Source organism: Scomber japonicus, chromosome 12 (assembly GCF_027409825.1).
Source record: "Scomber japonicus isolate fScoJap1 chromosome 12, fScoJap1.pri, whole genome shotgun sequence".
In the NCBI taxonomy this organism is placed as follows: Eukaryota; Metazoa; Chordata; class Actinopteri; order Scombriformes; family Scombridae; genus Scomber; species Scomber japonicus.
Window position 1 is genome coordinate 10,552,306 of NC_070589.1, and position 18,127 is coordinate 10,570,432.

At 46.2% G+C, this 18,127-nt stretch overlaps 3 protein-coding genes across 3 annotated transcripts in view; all 3 read left to right on the forward strand.

Annotated features, from left to right (window-relative positions):
• Positions 1–18,127, forward strand: part of pecr (peroxisomal trans-2-enoyl-CoA reductase) — a 200,450-nt gene that overhangs the window by 162,359 nt on the left and 19,964 nt on the right. The window lies entirely within an intron of this gene.
• On the forward strand, positions 5,294–8,562 carry LOC128369354 (protocadherin-8-like). Its single transcript, XM_053330380.1, has 3 exons — positions 5,294–7,750; positions 7,893–8,118; positions 8,210–8,562. Exons 1-3 carry the CDS (start codon positions 5,294–5,296, stop codon positions 8,560–8,562), a joined length of 3,036 nt encoding a protein of 1,011 aa, XP_053186355.1.
• LOC128369382 (leukocyte cell-derived chemotaxin 1-like) lies at positions 10,446–17,740 on the forward strand. Its single transcript, XM_053330414.1, has 7 exons — positions 10,446–10,517; positions 10,850–10,990; positions 11,907–12,047; positions 12,605–12,718; positions 15,636–15,786; positions 16,599–16,717; positions 17,516–17,740. The coding sequence occupies exons 1-7, from the start codon at positions 10,446–10,448 to the stop codon at positions 17,738–17,740; spliced, it is 963 nt and encodes a 320-aa protein (XP_053186389.1).

The following is an 18,127-nucleotide window of genomic DNA, read 5'->3' on the forward strand; positions in this document are numbered from 1 at the left end:
AAGAAAATAAGGATGTGGGAGAGAGACTTGTTTTCACCAAACATCCTCAGACCAGATACACTCCTCTAATTCTTTGGCCCAAAATCTCCAACTTGATTTAAGCAGGGGCCAAAGTTGGTCCGATGTAACTCCCCATATATCGTCCCTTTATTCAAGCTTGATGTGAGAATCTTTATGTGCGCTCCTCCTGACCTCCCCTGAATCCTGCTCCAGAATGCCAGTGATGGACACAGCTCCAGACAAAAGCGTATGAGATTCAAAAGCAGTGAAAGGAAGAATGAGAGGGGAGGTGGAGAAGTTTGGAGGGAAAGGGGCCGTGCGGACTTTAAATCATCATTGGAAAGTCATTAGAAAGCTGGCGGGGCCGGGCGGAGACGGCCGCACAGATTGCGCGCTCCCGAGCACAATACTGGTAATGAAGTGGAAGCGAAGAGGGAGTGTCCCAAGACAGATTTCTTTGCAGTAGTTACTCCACTGGCCCTAAAGTTTCCCCACAATCTGTGTGTGGGGTGTAAAAAGTTGTATTCATGAGATGTTAACCGTTTTGTTTGTCGGGAGGAATTTATTCAAAGTGTTGCAGCTATCAGCGACAGATGGGCTGGAAGGTGATAGATTGGAGCAGGAGTTAACTAAGAGAAAAAGAGTTGGAGAAAAGAGAATAAATGTTTAATGTAACTGGACGTTATCAATCTGGTTGCACTATGGAGCCTGCTGCTCCATTCAGATCTGGCTAATTTCAGTTCACTGCCTGCAGCGTGAACTATTGGTCCATTTTATTACTTTAATCTTACTTAAAGCTGATTTCCACATATTTCCAATGCAGTCATCTGATGGTCTTTAATTAAGACGCGCTAATCATGAAACAATCTTATTTAACTTATTTAGGGACTGTAGGAAAATGATCAGAGCAGCAGAGAGGCTCAGATAGGGGCTTGTTATTATACTTAATCTTTATCTTTGAGTCTGATCTGAGTTCTGAGACATGAATAGTTTCACTTGCACTACGGATCACAAAGCTGCACGTTCCACAGTATTGTCTCCACACATTAGAAACCCCACTAAGATATTATTGACTACATGATTAAACAAATCTATCTATCTAATCATCTTATTTTCAATCAGATAAAGGCTTAACCATTTCAGCTCCAGAAGGACCCCCGAGTGAGAGGATTATTTTTGTTTTGTTTTTTAAAGTTCAGCCCCTTTTACCACTTCATTCATTTTTGTACAGTCCCTTAAAGTTAGTTATAGAGACTTTTTGTCACCTTCAGCCTGATAAAAACTAACTTTATTTGTAGCAACTTAAGGACTTACTATTCAAAGTGGATATTTCACTCTAAACTGTTATGACCTTAACAGACTCGTAATCTCAGCCTTCAACCTTTATTCTTCACCGTGCAGGGGCCTGATCAACCTGCACACCACTTCATCATGTATTCCATTTTGATAAGAGTTTAGGAATAATACAGGTTGAATGAGCACATCTTACCCTCTATAAGTGAAGTGCCATCCTCTCTTTAAGACCTCTATACAGGGCCGTGACACAAGTTTCTCAAGTGTCGCACTCTGGAGCTGATGGGCGCATTCACTCCTAATCATTTTCATCAATAGTGTGGAGGATGAAGCCATTACCCAGACGAGCCCCGGAGTTCTCTGGTGGAGAGGCGATAATTGGATAATTAGTGGCTGGGAACCAATTAGGACTGTGCGTTTGTGATGGCACGCGAGTTAAGCAAAGGTTAGCTGAGAGGGTGGGGGGAGGTGGAGGGGGAGGGTGAAGGGGGTTCAGCAGTCTGATCGATTATCTTAGACACCCCCTCACACACACACACACACACAGACAGACGCACACACGCACAGACAACTTCTCTTTCTCACCCTCCTGCTCTGTCTCCCCACTCTCTCCTTCAACCGCTTATCTGTTGGACAAAAGAGACCAAATCGCCTATTTCCATCTCAATGAGTTAAGCCCCAACAAGAGGCAGGGATCGGGCGACCAGCTTCAGACCCCAAATACCCGGCGATCACTAGAGCAAATGGGACCACAATGCTGAAGAAAAGAAAGAAAAGAGGAGAGCGAGGGAGAGAAAGGGGGGTCCTCAAAAGATATATTTATATATGTTAAAGAAAATGCTAATATAGCGCGTGAAGAATAAAGGAGGGATTCAGAGACTCTCTCTAATTCTACTATTGTTGAACTCGCGTGCAGACTGGCGAGATTGACACGGTGATCACGTGAGAGAATTAGAATTTTTTTTTTTTTTTTTTTAGGTGTGTGTGTCCTTCAACTGACAGCTTTGCTTTGGTGGTGTTGAGGATGCAAAAGCCTGTCCAACATTGTCTTTTTAATGCACGCGCACACGCACGTGCGTAAAGTTTAATCCACGAGGCGAGACTTAACATAGTGTAATTTGCTTTTGATTGCATGTGTCTTTCTCTCTTTCTCTGTGTATGTGTGTGTGTGAGTGTGTGTGTGTGGGAGTGTGTGAGTGAGAGAATGCTGTATTAGCGGTATTAGAGTCCGGTATGCTCTAAACACATAAAGAAATGAGAAGTAACAGGAGGAATAAAAACAAACCCCGCAGTCAGCACATTATTACCGTGCTTTAGCATATCTCCTCTACATTTACAATAGACTCTTCACAAAGCTTTTGACTGAATGAAAGAGTTTCTGTATCCACCTAAACGTTACTGCTGAAACAAATCCAGAGTAACATTATCTTCACATTAGAACATTTCAGTCAAACCTTTCAGCCTTTATAAAGTCTTGATGAATGGTTTTATTCATGCCAATAAACCATTTACTAGATTATATACAAGACCATAATTAGAACTCATTTTAGGATGCCAGATTGTCAAAATCACCTTAGCTGATGTTTATCCGTTCTATTGTGTAATAATGCTGTTAGTAATCATTAATGGTTAATAGGTTGTTAATGAATGGACTTTTTCCATAATGTACCTAAATGGTCATACAGTCCAATAAGAGTCCAACAACAAGCTGGAAACCCAAAAGTTGATGTTATTGGTTATTATACAGATCTATAAAGCTAGAGTCAATGATGAATAAACCCTTTATGTCTTTTATTAGAAAGCATACATCACTCACGTGAAGACTTTGTTGATGTATGTCTTATAACTGACCTATAAAGTTGTGTAGTGATGTATGAACCTTATTTAAAGCCATTAGTTACAACATATAAAGCTAAAGGGAAAGCAATATTTCTGTAACACCCCTAAAAAGGCTGAGAGTTTTGCTATGGTGTCTTTAATGACTCACAGAATGATAGCTCCTTATCGTTTAGGACAGGCCTGACTGTGTCTAACTATGCAAGCTGCTTGACTGGATGTTGTCCATTCAGGTGTCTCCTATTTGACTTTCTGTGGCAGATGGGTTCTTTATAGAACATGCCAAGTGATATTAGCTTCTACTGCAAGGCAAGTGTTGCCCCTGAAAAAGGTGGCTGTGTGTGCGCGAGGGGAGGGGAGGAGAGGAGGGGGTGAATATGGAAGAGAGGGGGAAGAGAGAAAGAGAGGCTGAGTCCAATGGGATGAATGAGAAAATCTCTTAAAGAGCCGTGACGGGGCCCCGGCCGCTCTCTAAATGTATTTTAATAGGAGAGACCCTGATGTCCAGGCCAATTCATCTCCCATCTCCCTGTAATGAAAGGAGCCATGGCCAGGACCGGGGCAGGTCTGGGGAAGGGGGGAGAATGGGGATGGAGGGATGGTACAAAGGCTGCATGTGGCTTTGCCTCATTATGCTGCAGTTAGGCGGAGGGCTGCATGGAGGCAGCGGGGGTTAGGGTCCCCACAGACCGGCTCAGGGGCCACAATACCGGCGTGGACGGCTGTAAAGGGAGACCCTACCATGCCATTATTCCGGCGCTACTAACGAGGGCTTCATACGCCTTTGATATAATCTCACTATTGAAATCCTGATAAATCCCCCCTGCGTTTACAGCCAAATCCCATTTGTAACGGGTTCGTGGAAGGCTGTATGAGTGCGTGCGTGACCGTGTAGTGTGAGTGTGTGTGCGCGCGCGCGTGTGTGTCGTCCTCACCTGCGCCTTTCTGTTCTGGCAGGCGAGGCCAAGGAGAGTCACATGTTAAACCGGGACGTTACACTGGCTTTAATTAAAAAATCCCCTCTCTCGCGCACAAGACATCTCGTGAGCTGATCTGAGCTGAGACCAAATTAGAATAAAATCAATGTTTAAGTGGATATAGTCCTTTTTCCTGCTTCAGATATGATCTGATAGGCAAACAATTACTGGATTACAACACACTAGGGGGATGAATAATAGAAGGCTGAGCAAATTTATGGAATTTATTAATGAGAATAAAATGTGCACAAAAATGATGCTGTTACCACCAGTTACACCACATTCTTTTTGAATGTCTGGTTCTGCTATTATTCAGCATGTTACGCTGTATCAGCATTATGAGTCCATCAACAGAGCATTATATGAAATCTTATCTGTCTGGGTGAGTGGATCGGGACACTGTGAGGTTGGAGAAAAGGACAAATCATGTCTTATTGTCGTCAGTAAGAAGTTATTCTTTTTTTTACAGGAGAAGGGGAGAGGTCACTAGGACAGCTCAGCCTGCCAGTGACTGTTGTTACTCCAGTGGGTAACACGGGACACGTGCGTGGGGATCCAACTGAACAGTGTTTAAACATAAATCTCTTTACACTGAAAGTGCGCCTATAGGGTCTAGCATCCTGAACAGACACTGCTATTCAAATGCTTTGTCCTCTAGCTCAGGGACACTGCGCATCTCTGTGCTCCCCCATGTGTTGGTGCGCAGACTCATTTAACAGCCCGAGGAACATAAACAAGCAACGGAAACTATAGCTGTATTAAATCAAGCCCCGCGTTTAGCCCATATATTGGGTGCCAAGTTTCTCGCACAGTCCAGGAATCTCTAAACAGGGTTTAGAGGTCTTTCAGAAGTCCCCCTTTTTTTCCCCTCTCAAAGCCCGGATTGGTCACAGTGCGGCTCATTTGCATGCCTCGCCGTATAAACCCTCCTGCAGACACTGCAGCCCTCTTGCGCTGAGAGAGCAGCACACCTCCAGTACAGAGAGAGCGGAGCGCATCCAGAGTGCGCATTGAAAGACATATGGAATATTTATTACAGGTTTTATACTGAAAAACAGCCCCGGAGAGTCGACAAGTGCGGGGAAGGAACAGTTTTTTTGTGGGTGCATTTTGTTTAAACTCTAAATTGGACTTAGTTGTGACAGTTTTGCTGAATTTCAGATTTATTTTGGAGTGAAGGTGTCAAGATGGGAGAAACAGGGTGGAACGGGTTGTTGTTGCTAATGTGCGTCTCTTTGGCGAGCCTGCCTGCTGTCACATATGCAAAGACGGTGAAATATCAGACATTTGAGGAAGACGCACCAGGGACAGTGATCGGAAACTTGGCCAAGGACATCTCATCCACTCCCTCTTCATCGGGAGGCTCCCGGACCAATTTCAGGATGATGAAACAGTTCAACTCCTCTTTCATCCGTCTGAGGGAGAGCGACGGACAGCTGACCATAGGAGAGAGGATAGACAGGGAGCGCATCTGCAAACACACCCTGCACTGCCTCATCGCTTTCGACGTGGTCAGCTTCTCCAAAGAGCAGTTTAAACTCATCCACGTCGAGGTGGAGGTCAAGGACATCAACGACAACTCCCCCGAGTTCCCCCGGAAAGAGTCGAGTCTGGAGATCTCCGAGAACACAGCGGTGGGCACGCGGATCCCGCTGGACTTTGCCGTGGATGAGGATGTTGGGGTGAACTACATCCAAAGCTACCAGATCTCCGTCAACAGCCACTTTTCAATCGACGTGCTCAGCAGGGCCGACGGGGTTAAATATGCGGAGCTGGTGCTCATGAAGGAGCTGGACCGGGAGACGCAGGCTTCTTACGCGCTGGAGTTGGTCGCTATGGACGGTGGCAACCCGTCCCGCACCGGAACAACGCGCATCAACGTCAAGGTGAAAGACTACAACGACAACAGTCCGGTGTTCGACAGGAACAGCTTCTCCGTCGACTTGCCCGAGGACGCACCGATAGGCTCCCTCTTGCTGGACCTGAACGCAGAGGATCCGGACGAGGGGTTGAACGGAGAGGTGGTGTACGGGTTCGGTAACCAGGTGCCCTCAGAAATCCGGCAACTCTTCAGAGTGGACAGAAAGACCGGGCGTCTCACACTGGAGAGTCCGATTGACTTTGAAAGTAAGAACACGTACGAATTTGACGTCCAGGCCACCGACCTGGGTCCGAACCCGAGCCCGGCCATATGCAAAATTGTAGTTCAGGTGCAGGACGTTAACGATAACGCACCGGAGATCTCCATCACCCCCATGACGTCCATCACGGCGGGGATAGCGTACATCACAGAGGCTGCGGCCAGAGAGAGTTTCGTGGCTCTGGTCAGCACCTCGGACAGAGACTCCGGCGCTAACGGACAGGTGCACTGCACGCTCTACGGACACGATCACTTTAGACTGCAGCAGGCGTACGAGGACAGCTTTATGATTGTGAGTACCAACCCGTTAGACCGGGAGAAAATCCCTGAGTATAACCTCACGGTGGTGGCTGAAGATCTGGGCTCCCCTCCCTTCAGGACCATCACTCAGTACACCATCCGACTGACGGACGAGAACGACAACGCGCCTGTGTTCAGTAAGCCAGTGTATGAGGTAGCTGTGGTGGAGAACAATGCACCTGGCGCATACATCACCACGGTCGTGGCGCGGGACATGGACATGGGGTCAAACGGGAAGGTCAGCTACAAACTAGCGGACACCTACTTCATGGGCTCACCTATCTCCACCTTCGTGTCACTGGACCCAGCCAGCGGTTCGCTTTACGCGCTCCGGAGCTTCAACTATGAGGTGATGAAACAGCTGGAGCTCCGAATCACGGCCAGCGACAGCGGCTCCCCTCCTCTGTCCGGCAGCGCAAATGTGTTTGTGAGGATAGTGGACCAGAATGATAACGCACCGGCCATCACTCATCCCGCGCTCAATAACGGCTCAGCTGAAGTCCTCCTGCCCCGGGACGCACCGACCGGCTACGTCATCACCCGGGTGGAGGCACGGGATGCGGACGAAGGTGTGAACTCGGAGTTGTCCTTTGGGCTGGCCACCGGTGAACCCTCCGTGTTCTCTGTTAACAAAGCCACGGGGGAGATCTACCTCAACCAGGTGCTCAGCCACGACTTGGACGAAACCCTGAGCGTGACCGTCACGGTGAGCGACAACGGGAGGCCCGCGCTCACCTCCACCGCCACCCTCCACTTCCTCATCATCGCGGGCTCCCCGCCGAGCGACAGGACAGTGTACCAGTCAGGCGTTGGAGACGAGGTACACGCGCAGTGGGACCTGTCGGTGGTGATTATCGTTGTCCTCGCGGGGAGCTGCACGCTCCTGCTGCTCGCCATCATCCTCATCGCCACCACCTGCAACCGGCGCAAACGGGACAAAAGCGGAGAAGACAGCGACTCATACGGAGAGAAGGGCACACTGGAACGGGGCAGGAGCCACGTGGTGGACAACCCGCTTCTGCCTCTCCACGGGGCCGGGGGAGAAGCAGGCTTTGAGGGACACTCCTACAGCAGTCAGCCCGGTGGGTTCACCTCAGCTCACCCTGGGGGCAGCGACATGTGCTCGGCCTCAGAGGACGGCAGCGAGGTGCCCTGCGTGTATGACTCAGACAGCAACAGCAAGCCCAGAGGGAATAAACACGAGGTGAGGATGCACCCTGGGGACATGTGTGCTGAGGGGTGGGGTGGGGTTAGGTGTAGCGTGATGCACAATCATAACAAATCTGTATTGTGTTCATCCAGCAGACACTAACCACTGCTTTCCTCTCTTTGATCTCTTCTTACAGGGCTACTCCACTCTGCCTGGCTATGGAAACGGCAAAGAGGCTGTGAGGCCCATCACCATCTGGAAGGGCAACTCATACACCACCATCTCTGCCAGGGACCCGGCCTTCAGTGGCAAAGACAGTGGCAAGGGGGACAGTGACTTCAATGACAGTGACAGTGATGTGAGTGGAGACACTGGCCTGAAGAAAGATGGAGCAGTGGTTCCTCCCATGGGCGGCCAAAATGGTAAGGGCATAAAAACAGGAGAATTGGAATGGATTTATGATAGGAGATCAATTATTGGTTCTGAATCTAACTCCTCTTTCTCTTCTCTCAGCTCTGTGGGCTTGCACCAGTGAGTGTAAGGTCTTAGGTCACTCAGATCGCTGCTGGAGCCCTTCAGCAGTAAGAGCCAACGCAGCACCCTCCCCAGCCCCGACCCTCTCATCCTTCAGTAGCCTCTCCAAGACGGCCTCCCTGCCTAGGGACCCCCATCGCAGAGACAACTACTACCAGGCCCAAATCCCCAAAACAGTGGGGCTGCAGAGCGTGTACGAGAAAGTGCTGCACCGAGAGTACGACTACGTCCTGGTCACCCCTCCCAGGCCTGTGAGGGTCCAGGAGATCAGTGATATAACCATCCCTGTTTACACACCCACCCCGACACACTGTCCCAACAATGACATTTAAAAGAGACATTGAACACACACATCTACACTCACTCTCAAAGAAATGTATATTGTACTCAAAATTTTAATTTATGAATCACTGACAATGAGAATAATGTAAACAAGTTATCCTTTGCTGTGGAGAGTGTCCATATATAAGTTTATATCCTAATATTTGTGCATTTTTGTTCTATTGTAAAAGTCACATTTGAAGTCCATCCAATCACTTTGAGAAATTTCGTTGGACATGAAGTGTATCATATGCAAGTTTTGTACATATACAGAGATTTTATTTTTTATAAAAATAATAATTAAGTGAAGATATGTAAATACAAATTGTAATTATGGATCTTTAAGCATGCCTCTATTTAAAATGGCCCCAGGAACTGCTGAGTTTGAGGGCTGGTGACACACAATGTATCAAGTTGAACTGATGTATGGAATTATTTGAATGCAATAATGAATCAGTGTACAGATTTTTTTTTATCATCGCACTGTTCTGACAGAAAATAAACTTTGAAATACTGTTCTTGAAGAATGTGCCTCCTGTGTTTGTTGGAAAGAGAATGATCCAGGTGAGTGTAGGTGAGCAGGGTGTTTGTGAATGGCTTGCAGGGATATCAGTCAGGCCAGTCACTTATAAAAGCCAACAGGCGTCGCTGTTATTGCAGCAGTGAGCCTCCGTCCTTGCAGCGATCTGAAGAAGGTCAGTTCCCTTTTTTTTTCTTTGGTGAATACGATTTTGTTGGTAAAATGCCAGAGCAGACGACGATGATTCACTCGGTCACCTCAAGAATATCAATAACAAAACCCTTCACTGTTCTTCTTTTTCTCATTTTCATTGACTTCTTAACTGCATTTTCAACTTATGCTCAGGTTGCCATCACATAAATGAATCACCACACCCTTCTGTGATTATGGAGGTGATACACACAATGAGAGCGACTGTGCGTAAAGGTGAATTTACTTGTCTCCAAAAACAAGTGGAGAGTCAAAATTGAAGTTTGACACCATATGAAGACATCCAAATACATGTAGCCTACTCTTTGTCAAGGAACATTAAGTCCTTGTGAGTAGATCTCCCGGCTTTACAGCATCCTGTCAGGATGTTTTTGTCTATCTGCCAAATGCGCACGGTGCGCCCTTACGTAATCCCCCCATTATCATTCATGGATTCAGGGCATTTTTAATAACGGCAACGGCAGCTCCGGACTACAAAATATCCACTCCGTGCAACAAGCTTTCAATTTTGCATAGTCATGTAAAACATACTGTGTCCAATCTGGAGAAAACATGCTACATTCCGACAATGTCACCTCTGACCCGCAACACAGGGAAAGAGAAGGAGGGAGAGGAAAGATGATTGAGGAGACACCCTTACCCTTTCTTCTTCTTGTTAATTGCTGAATAGACCCTGGTCTACCCGCAGAGGTTGTCATAAAGCTTAATGATGTGAAATTCTGAGGATCATAGCAGGAATCAAAGTCATGTAAGTTACATGAGCGGACTATATGATCTTCAAAGAGAAAAAATGATGAATGCTTTTCTTTTGGAGAGCATAACTTCTGGCTTAAATTAGTGGTTGCTCACGGTGTGGCCATCCTCAACTGAAGGTTATAGCCTACTTTACCTTTTTATCTCAAGTCACAAAACTTGAAATGGTATGCAGAGTTAAAATATGGCTGAGGTCACAGAGGGAAATGTACAGTACTTCTATAAAGGGCGACTCGGTGGTTGTCCTGCCTCCTCAGCTGGTGATTAAACACGACCTGTATGAATGAGCAGGAGGTCCCGTCCTCCTCCTCCTCCTGAGAGAGAGCGAGAGAGAGAGAGAGAGAGAGAGGGAGGGGGGGAGAGAGAGAGAAGTTAGTGGACTCAGTTTCCCTCAGGTGTTTGGCTCCAGTCATGGCCGGGAACTCAGAGAAAGTACCGATCGCCTCGGCGGGACCGGAGGACCTGCAGCAGTTCATGCCTCCGGTGAGTGTTTGTACAGTCCAGTGCAGCTCAATGACTCAAATATATTGTGATAAAGCCCACAGCTCATAAACGCTGGGATCAGTGAGGGGCCAAAGCATAATGTGCAAAACTGTGTCCGGTCATTGACCATTCATATGCCTGACAGATCAAGTCTTCACACTGTACTTGTCACTGTGTAATAATCAATCTGTCATCTTATGGGTGTACACGCCTAATTGGGCGATCAAAAGTTGCTTGTTTTAAGCCTCCAGTTGTCTGTATATGTAACCCGGTGATACTTGGTAAAACTGTGGAGATTGTGTAACTGTTGGGGTTTGTATGTTTTACCGGAGGCCTACTCCGCCGTGGCCGTGAAGCCCGCCGCCACCGGCCGCCTTTTGAAGGCCGGGATCGCGGTGCTGATCGCCGGAGCCCTGCTGCTGCTGCTGGGAGCAGTCGGAGCTTTCTACTTCTGGAACAACAATGAAAAACACGTAAGATTGGTGCTTCTGTTACATCTAGTAGGCTATACATGTGTGTGAGTGCAGAGCATGAAGTTACAAACTTTTTATTGTTGTTGTTGTTGTTGTTGATTTTATATGACAGTCAATCAAGTATTCAGTCTGATCAGCTGGTTCAAAAGCAGCTTTCCTTGACTTGTAAAACTTTCCTCACGTAAGTGGCACAACTAGAACACAGCTCACACTACTCCATTAAATCAATGTCACTTGATTGAAGAAATTGTTGAAATAAGTTGTTTTGAAGGAGAAACAAGTGGTAGATTCGTGGTAGATTTTCTTTACTTGTTTGAATTGAAAAGTGAACTGAAGAAGACTGAACACTGGAGCAGTTTCTCAAGATTTTTTTTTTTCTTTTTTTTTTCTGCAGTGTAGGCAAACACTAAAATGTAAATGAAACACTCCAGTTCCATGGTGCAATCTGAGGCAAAGCTCAGTGAATGGAGGCGTTGTGTCTGTGTGGTGTGTGTTGGAGGATCCTGGCAGGGGTGGAGTGGGGTGGGGGGCCCCTCTGGTCCGGCTGATGCACTAGGGGCAAGAGGTGTAAGAGAGGAGAGAGGAAAATGAAGCTTTCTGAGTGTTTTTTTCACCCCATTATGAAGTTAGAAAAATGCCATTAATGCAGATAAAGACATGATGAGAAAAAGGCAGAGGGGTCATCATCACACAGTACTGTAAAGGTTGAATACTTCTCACTAAATCTGTGTGAATGAAAGAGAAATTGAGAGAAGAGAGGTTGTATGTGTGAGGAAAAGTCACGGGGTGAGATCGGAGAAGGAGGGTGAGCGTTGAAAGCAAGGGGGGCTGGGGGTGGGGTGACTCTCAGGACTCTCATACCTTACATGCCAGTCTGAAAGCTTGTGTGTGTGTGTGTGTGTGTGTGTGTGTGCAGGTCTACAATGTCCACTACAGCATGAGCATCAATGGTAAAGTGGAGGAGGGTGCAATGGAGATTGATACAGCCAATAACATGGAGAGATTCAGCACCGGCAGCGGGGCAGACGAGGCTGTGGAGGTCCATGACTTTGAGATTGTAAGTTATAGATTTAAAACATTTTCAAAAAACTTCAAGAGCTCAGGTAGAAGCAGAAAACCACACTCATCAGCACTCTCTGAGCAATTTGCAGCTGCCAGAGAGGAAGTCAGATTTGTTAAAACTTTAAAGAGCCTTACGGGGACATGGGTTCACTACAGCAGCAGAGAAATTAAGTAGACATGTTATCCCCCGTTAGGCCAATCAGTGTCAAGCTGCATCATCCCTCCAATTTTCATTAAATTCGGACTGTTGGTTTTTGACTTTTAATTAAAGTGCCCCAATCAGGCCAATCAGACTAAGGAAGCAGCTATTTTGGCCTTTTAGCCATTAAAATTTTGACCTTTAATCATAGTGTCCTCGTGAGTTTCATTTCTTAAAAGATAGCGGCAAAATACATCATCAAAATCAGACATATCTGGAGGGTCGTTATTTGATGTCTACAGATGTGAAGTCTCAGACACCTGCGGACACAGCTAAAGGAGTTATGTGGTCTAACTTTTGGCTTGTCCCTCGTATCTTTCCTGACATCTGACATCCGTCTCTGTCTTCTCCAGGGGATCACAGGGATCCGGTTTGCAGGAGGAGAGAAGTGCTACATCAAGACCCAGGTGAAGGCTCGTCTGCCTGACGTGGACGCTATCAACAAGGACTCAATGACGTTCGACCTGGTGGGTTGGTCTTCTCTGTCTGACTGCACATGGGCGAGACAGCATGTTGTGACGTAGTTTTCATAGAATTCACAGATAGCTCTTGTCTAATGCAGTAAGGTAGGAAAATGGTTGAGAGCACAGAACTAGCTTTTAGCACAGGTCTTCTTCTGACCAGTGCCTGAATTTAGTCAAAGGAAGTCTTTCCGGAGACAGGCGTGCATGGAAAGAAAAGTGGAAAGAAAAGCACAAGTGGTAACCGCAGCTACTCTTCATTAAGTTCCTGCAGTGAAAAAGGTCGAGGTGATTGGGCAGTCACCTCTTTGGTATTTCATTGTTAATCCTTTACACACAAATAAGCCATTAAAGAGAAGACCTCTCGGGTTGCCAGGTTATGAAAATTAATTTGGCTGCGGTGTCCTCTTTTAGCATAACATGTTTAGTCTTACTTTTCACTGCACAACCAGCAGGTCAGCGTTTTCAGTTATCAGTGAAATACTGTATCTCAACATCTACCAGAAGGATTAGCATGAACCTTGATACAGATGTCATGTCACCCTCTGGATAAACTACTATTTAGGGGATTAACTCCTTTCATTTTTCCTCTATTGTCATCATTAACCTGTTCTTTGTGTTTGGTGCTAGCTAGTAAATGTTAGCATTCTGCCCATGTTAACAAATGTTAGCATGTGTTTATAATGGATTTATTATAAGAGCTGGATACTGGATTTAAAAAGGTGACCGTGCAGTCTAATATGAATTGCTCGGTTGGCACATACAACACAAAAAGCTTCTAGCTTCCTGGTTTGCTTCCGCGGCCTAATGAATATACACAGTAGTGTTTCCACCACTGGCCACGCCCTCAATTTGCCGTTCAGACCATAGACTTTACATTGTGATGATTTCACAGATATTTAAATCACTTTTCTCAGCTTGAGGGAAGTTTTACAAATATAAAAACTCTATGGATCAAACATGGTAAGTGCAGTCCTTTTTACAGACATCTCTTTTACAATGGTGGTCTATGTGGAAAATGCTTTTTGGGTTGCAGGGGGATTTTTCACTGCAATACCACAAATGGCCACTAGGAAAAATTGGTTGCAAAGCATCCACGATGCTAACATGCTGCACAAAAACATTAAACAGAGTAAATAGCCTAAACATCTGTATTATTATTGTATTAGAAGTACCTGTTATTCCTTTATTAATGATGTACTAACAATCATAACTGTGGACCTGACAGCTTGTAACATGAAAGCCATCACCCTTTAATAATGACATACTAATAAACCAAGATATGTTGCTACCAATATTCTTAACTCATTTATAAAGTTCTGACTTTTCAAACCTTGCAACTTAAATGGCTTATTACTTATTTATAAAGCATTAATGAATAATTTATGAACCAATTATTACAATGTATAAATCCTTTATGAAATATAGTCCTACTAACTGATTTTTACTGCACCGTTTATTTTTTACTGAGCTTTAAAGATCTCTGATAATATTAGTCTCTATTTTTAACACAATGTACAGTCAGGTAATTGCATGAATCAGCGTAGGCAAGGATCTGAACCAGGAACACACAGGTGAGTTGAGTGTGTGGGATCTCATCACTTAACTCAGTAATATTATGTTTACCATCAGATCAGTCTGTCAGAGGCTTGGTGGACTCTATTAAGGTCAAAATGACACATGAGGTCAACACTGAACATACCATCTGTGTGTGTGGATTGTTATCCCAACACACACACACACACACACACAAACGCCACCCCCTGTGACTGTTCAATTTAGGCTGTCTGATAATTAAAATCATTTAGTTCTGCATAAGCCTCACATCCATATAAATCCACATCACCACAATTGCCTTCATGACCACGAGTCTGCATAAACACGCGTGCGCTCTCACGTGCACACACAGATGCGGGCACACAATTAATTATCACGCAGGGCTGCTCTTATTGCCTCTCTATGCCTCATAAACGACTGTTTATTTCACATTTGTGCTTTTTGTGTGTGTTTGTGTTATTGCCTCTCTTTGCCTCATAAATGATCGTTTGGTTCACATTGTGTGTGTGTGTGTGTGTGTGTGTGTGTGTGTGTGTAACAGGGAGATGTTATAATGGTTGCTGCAGGCTGGTCATTTGCTATAATTTAGAGTGATGGCAAATATGGGTTAGATAAGCGCACACACACACACACACACATATATACGCACACGCATGCATCCCCATCCAGAGAGAGTGGGTCAGATAAACTCTTATCAGTTTAGCAGTGGAGAAAGACCCCCGCTTTTATTTGTCCCTCCAGCAAATCATTTTAGCTGGGGAAAAAAAAGAGAAAAAAAACAGCCGCATTTGTGAAAGGTTGCAGGATAACATTCCCTAAACATGGCTGTGGCTAGTGCAGCGCTGCCCTCAGGAACAAATGCCTTTGGGCTAAATCATCCCCACAGAATCCCCTCATACCTGCAGGCTGTGGACACAGAATATGTATGTTTACACGGTCTCTCCTGTGGAAACCTCATTAGTTGATCTGCTGCTGTTTATCACAAACCTGTACATTTAGGCCATCCAATCTCTCCTTCCCTGTAGATCTTGATGAGCCCTGACATTGTGCATCTAGCTAAATGTAAGCACAAAGAGAGTCTGGATACCGATGCTTCCTTTTCACTACGTGATTTTATGTTATGAGGAGTTTAACAGCCCAGCATTAATACAGATTAGACTGGGGCAGAATGCAAAGAGTGTGGGCTCTTTTAAAGAGGAAAGCTGCTAACAAGATACATAAACAAGTGGGATTTTACGCCCTCAGCAGTCAAAGACGTCTTCAGATGTTTTGTTGTGATGTTTGTTTGCATCTGCACTTGGCTCATTTTCTCTTCACTGACGTTTTGCCCCCCTCCCACCTCCCCCCTCCCCCCTCCCCCCCGCAGGAGGATGAAGTGATGCCAGCCAAGTTTGAGGAGGATCTGATCTGGGTGGCAGCTGACACTCCCCTCTCGGACTCCGCCTTCCTCAGCAACAAGATCAAGGATTTGTGTGGAGACCTGCCAATCTTCTGGCTCCGTCCCACCTACTCAACCAGTAAGCAGACGTAATACTAAAGGCTTGTCTAAAACTTAGAAAAATGGGCTGCTAGTCCCACCAAACCTTGCTTTTGTGACCTAACATTCTGAAATCTACCTCTTTTCAATGGGGAAATGAGCATATTTGCACATTTTCATTCACATACAATCAGAAAAAACAACGTGAATGAAAATGAACATGAATTTATACCAAATGTCATCTTAAAAGATTTTGTAAGGGGTAGTTTTTTTTTTAGATGAATCAGCCATTCATATGACTATGTGAATGAAAATGTGCAAATTCACCAATTTTCCCATTGAAAAGCAGAAGCGACTAATAGCTATTTTCTATCTATTTTTTAGGCAGAAGCAATTTTACCTTTTAGAAATAACATTTAGTGTCCAGGAACAAAAATTGTGTTGCATAGTACTACCCGTGAACAAAAAAAAAAAAAAACAAGTAAAAATTTGTACATGGTGTGATCAGACAGCTAAAACACTACATTTTCAAGGCTCTGTAAGTTTTTCACAAAACAAAGAAGATATGGGTCAAACGTTCTCAAGTATTTCCATTTAACACCGCAGTTGTCGGAGCCTAAGAAAAACAGTCTAAAAAGAAAAGTCCTTTTGAAGTTTAAGAGCTACTGAGTGTGCAATTTTTAGTGTGCTGGGAGGTCAGAAGTTCTCAAAACACAATTTTATTCTACTTCATCTGACGACTTCAAACCTCTGCAGAGGAAACGTATGTGCGATCAGAAGCAGTGCTGCATTAGTGCCACTCTGCTCCTACATTTGATCTGCTGTCAGACACTGACACTGTGATGTGTGCAGGCGGACAGAGGAAAGTGAGGGCCGCCGCAGCCCCCCGCCGCCGCCGCCGCCGCCAGGCACCCGGGGCTGAGGAGGAAGAGGATGTGGAGGCAGAGTTCAACCCGGAGAACCCCTATCAGGTGAGTCACACGTTCTTCTTCTTCGGCCCCGCCACTGCGTTCACAACTGTCCGTTCAGATCTGAGGGCTACCTGAGAAGCTGCGGAGAGAGTTTCTCACAGCTGTGCGAGCAGCAGCAGATGCCGGGGTCACGGCGGAGGGCCCGCATTGTCACTGCAAATCTGAGTGTATGCGTGGGTGTGTTTTCTGTGTGTGCTCTTTTTTTTTTTTTCCTTCATGTGAGACTGTCTGAAGCTCTTTAGAACAGCTCGTCCAAAGCTTTCCTTTCAGCATGGAGGCTGTATGAATAAACACCCCCCCCCTCTCTCTCCCTCCCTCCCTCCCTCCCTCCTGACCCCTCCTCTTCTGCTCTGGCCTCTTTGCCCTGCTGAGCACACACAGACTTTCATACATAGACATCTTCACCCCCTCTGAACCCCTCCTCTCACCTCCCCCACCCCACCCCACACCCATCCTCGTCCCTTATGTTAGGCCCCGCTTTTTCCCTAATCTCCCTCCTCTCCTCTCCCTCCCCGGCCCCTCAGACTGAAGCATCCCCCACACTGCTGACAACCACAGAGGGGGGTAAACAGTGAGCAGTGTGAGCCGTATGCGTTTGAAAAAGAAAATATTTGACAACAAAAACCCACATCTGACAACATCCCCTCCTCCCCATCCTGCCTGTCGGAAAACCATTTTTAATTGGTTTGAGAGGAGCTTTCTCCGCTGCTAAATATACAGTATCATATGGCAGGAGTACCGCACAAATACAGCTGACCTCTGTCCTCATCTGTCCTCATCTGTCCTGTCTTCTCTCAGAGGGCTCTCGAGGGCGAGCAGGGCTCCATGGGCGATTACAGCAGGCTGGATCACGAGGGCGTGTGCTGCTCCGAGTGCCGCCGCGGCTACACCCACTGCCAGAGGATCTGCGAGCCGCTGGGAGGCTACCACCCGTGGCCGTACCACTACCGGGGCTGCAGGGTGGCTTGTCGGGTGATCATGCCCTGCAACTGGTGGGTGGCACGCATTCTGGGGATCGTGTAAGCATCTCTGCCCCCCACCACCCACCACCCACCTGGGAGATGGTGGAGTCCAGGAGGGAAGGAAGGAAGGAAAGAAGGAAGGAAGGAAGGAAGGAAGGAAGGAAGGAAGGAAGGAAGGAAGGAAGGAAGGAGGGAGGGAGGGAGGGAGGGAAAGATTGGCTTTGTTTTTTTGTTGTTTTTTTTGAAGGGAGGGGAGATGAAGGGAAAAGTTACAGAAAGGCAGATGGCGGCTTCTTGTTTTTTCGTCTGCGGTGGGGGTACCTGTTGGTCTGAGCAGATTTGTGCAAAATGAACAGCATCGGTAAACCGTGTTCCGACATTAGAAATGCATGGCACAGAATCTAGGACACACATGATCTCACATGTAAAGGTATGCGGCGCCTGCACA

What these genes read in the sequence shown, in the direction of transcription:
- LOC128369354 (XM_053330380.1), top strand. Translation starts at nt 5,294, where the DNA reads ATGGGAGAAACAGGGTGGAACGGGTTGTTGTTGCTAATGTGCGTCTCT. An exon ending in CCAGAGGGAATAAACACGAG is followed by an intron (nt 7,751 to 7,892) that starts GTGAGGATGCAC and finishes CTCTTCTTACAG; the next exon opens with GGCTACTCCACTCTGCCTGG. An exon ending in TCCCATGGGCGGCCAAAATG is followed by an intron (nt 8,119 to 8,209) that starts GTAAGGGCATAA and finishes CTCTTCTCTCAG; the next exon opens with CTCTGTGGGCTTGCACCAGT.
- LOC128369382 (XM_053330414.1), top strand. Translation starts at nt 10,446, where the DNA reads ATGGCCGGGAACTCAGAGAAAGTACCGATCGCCTCGGCGGGACCGGAG. An exon ending in GGAACAACAATGAAAAACAC is followed by an intron (nt 10,991 to 11,906) that starts GTAAGATTGGTG and finishes GTGTGTGTGCAG; the next exon opens with GTCTACAATGTCCACTACAG. An exon ending in ACCCGGAGAACCCCTATCAG is followed by an intron (nt 16,718 to 17,515) that starts GTGAGTCACACG and finishes GTCTTCTCTCAG; the next exon opens with AGGGCTCTCGAGGGCGAGCA.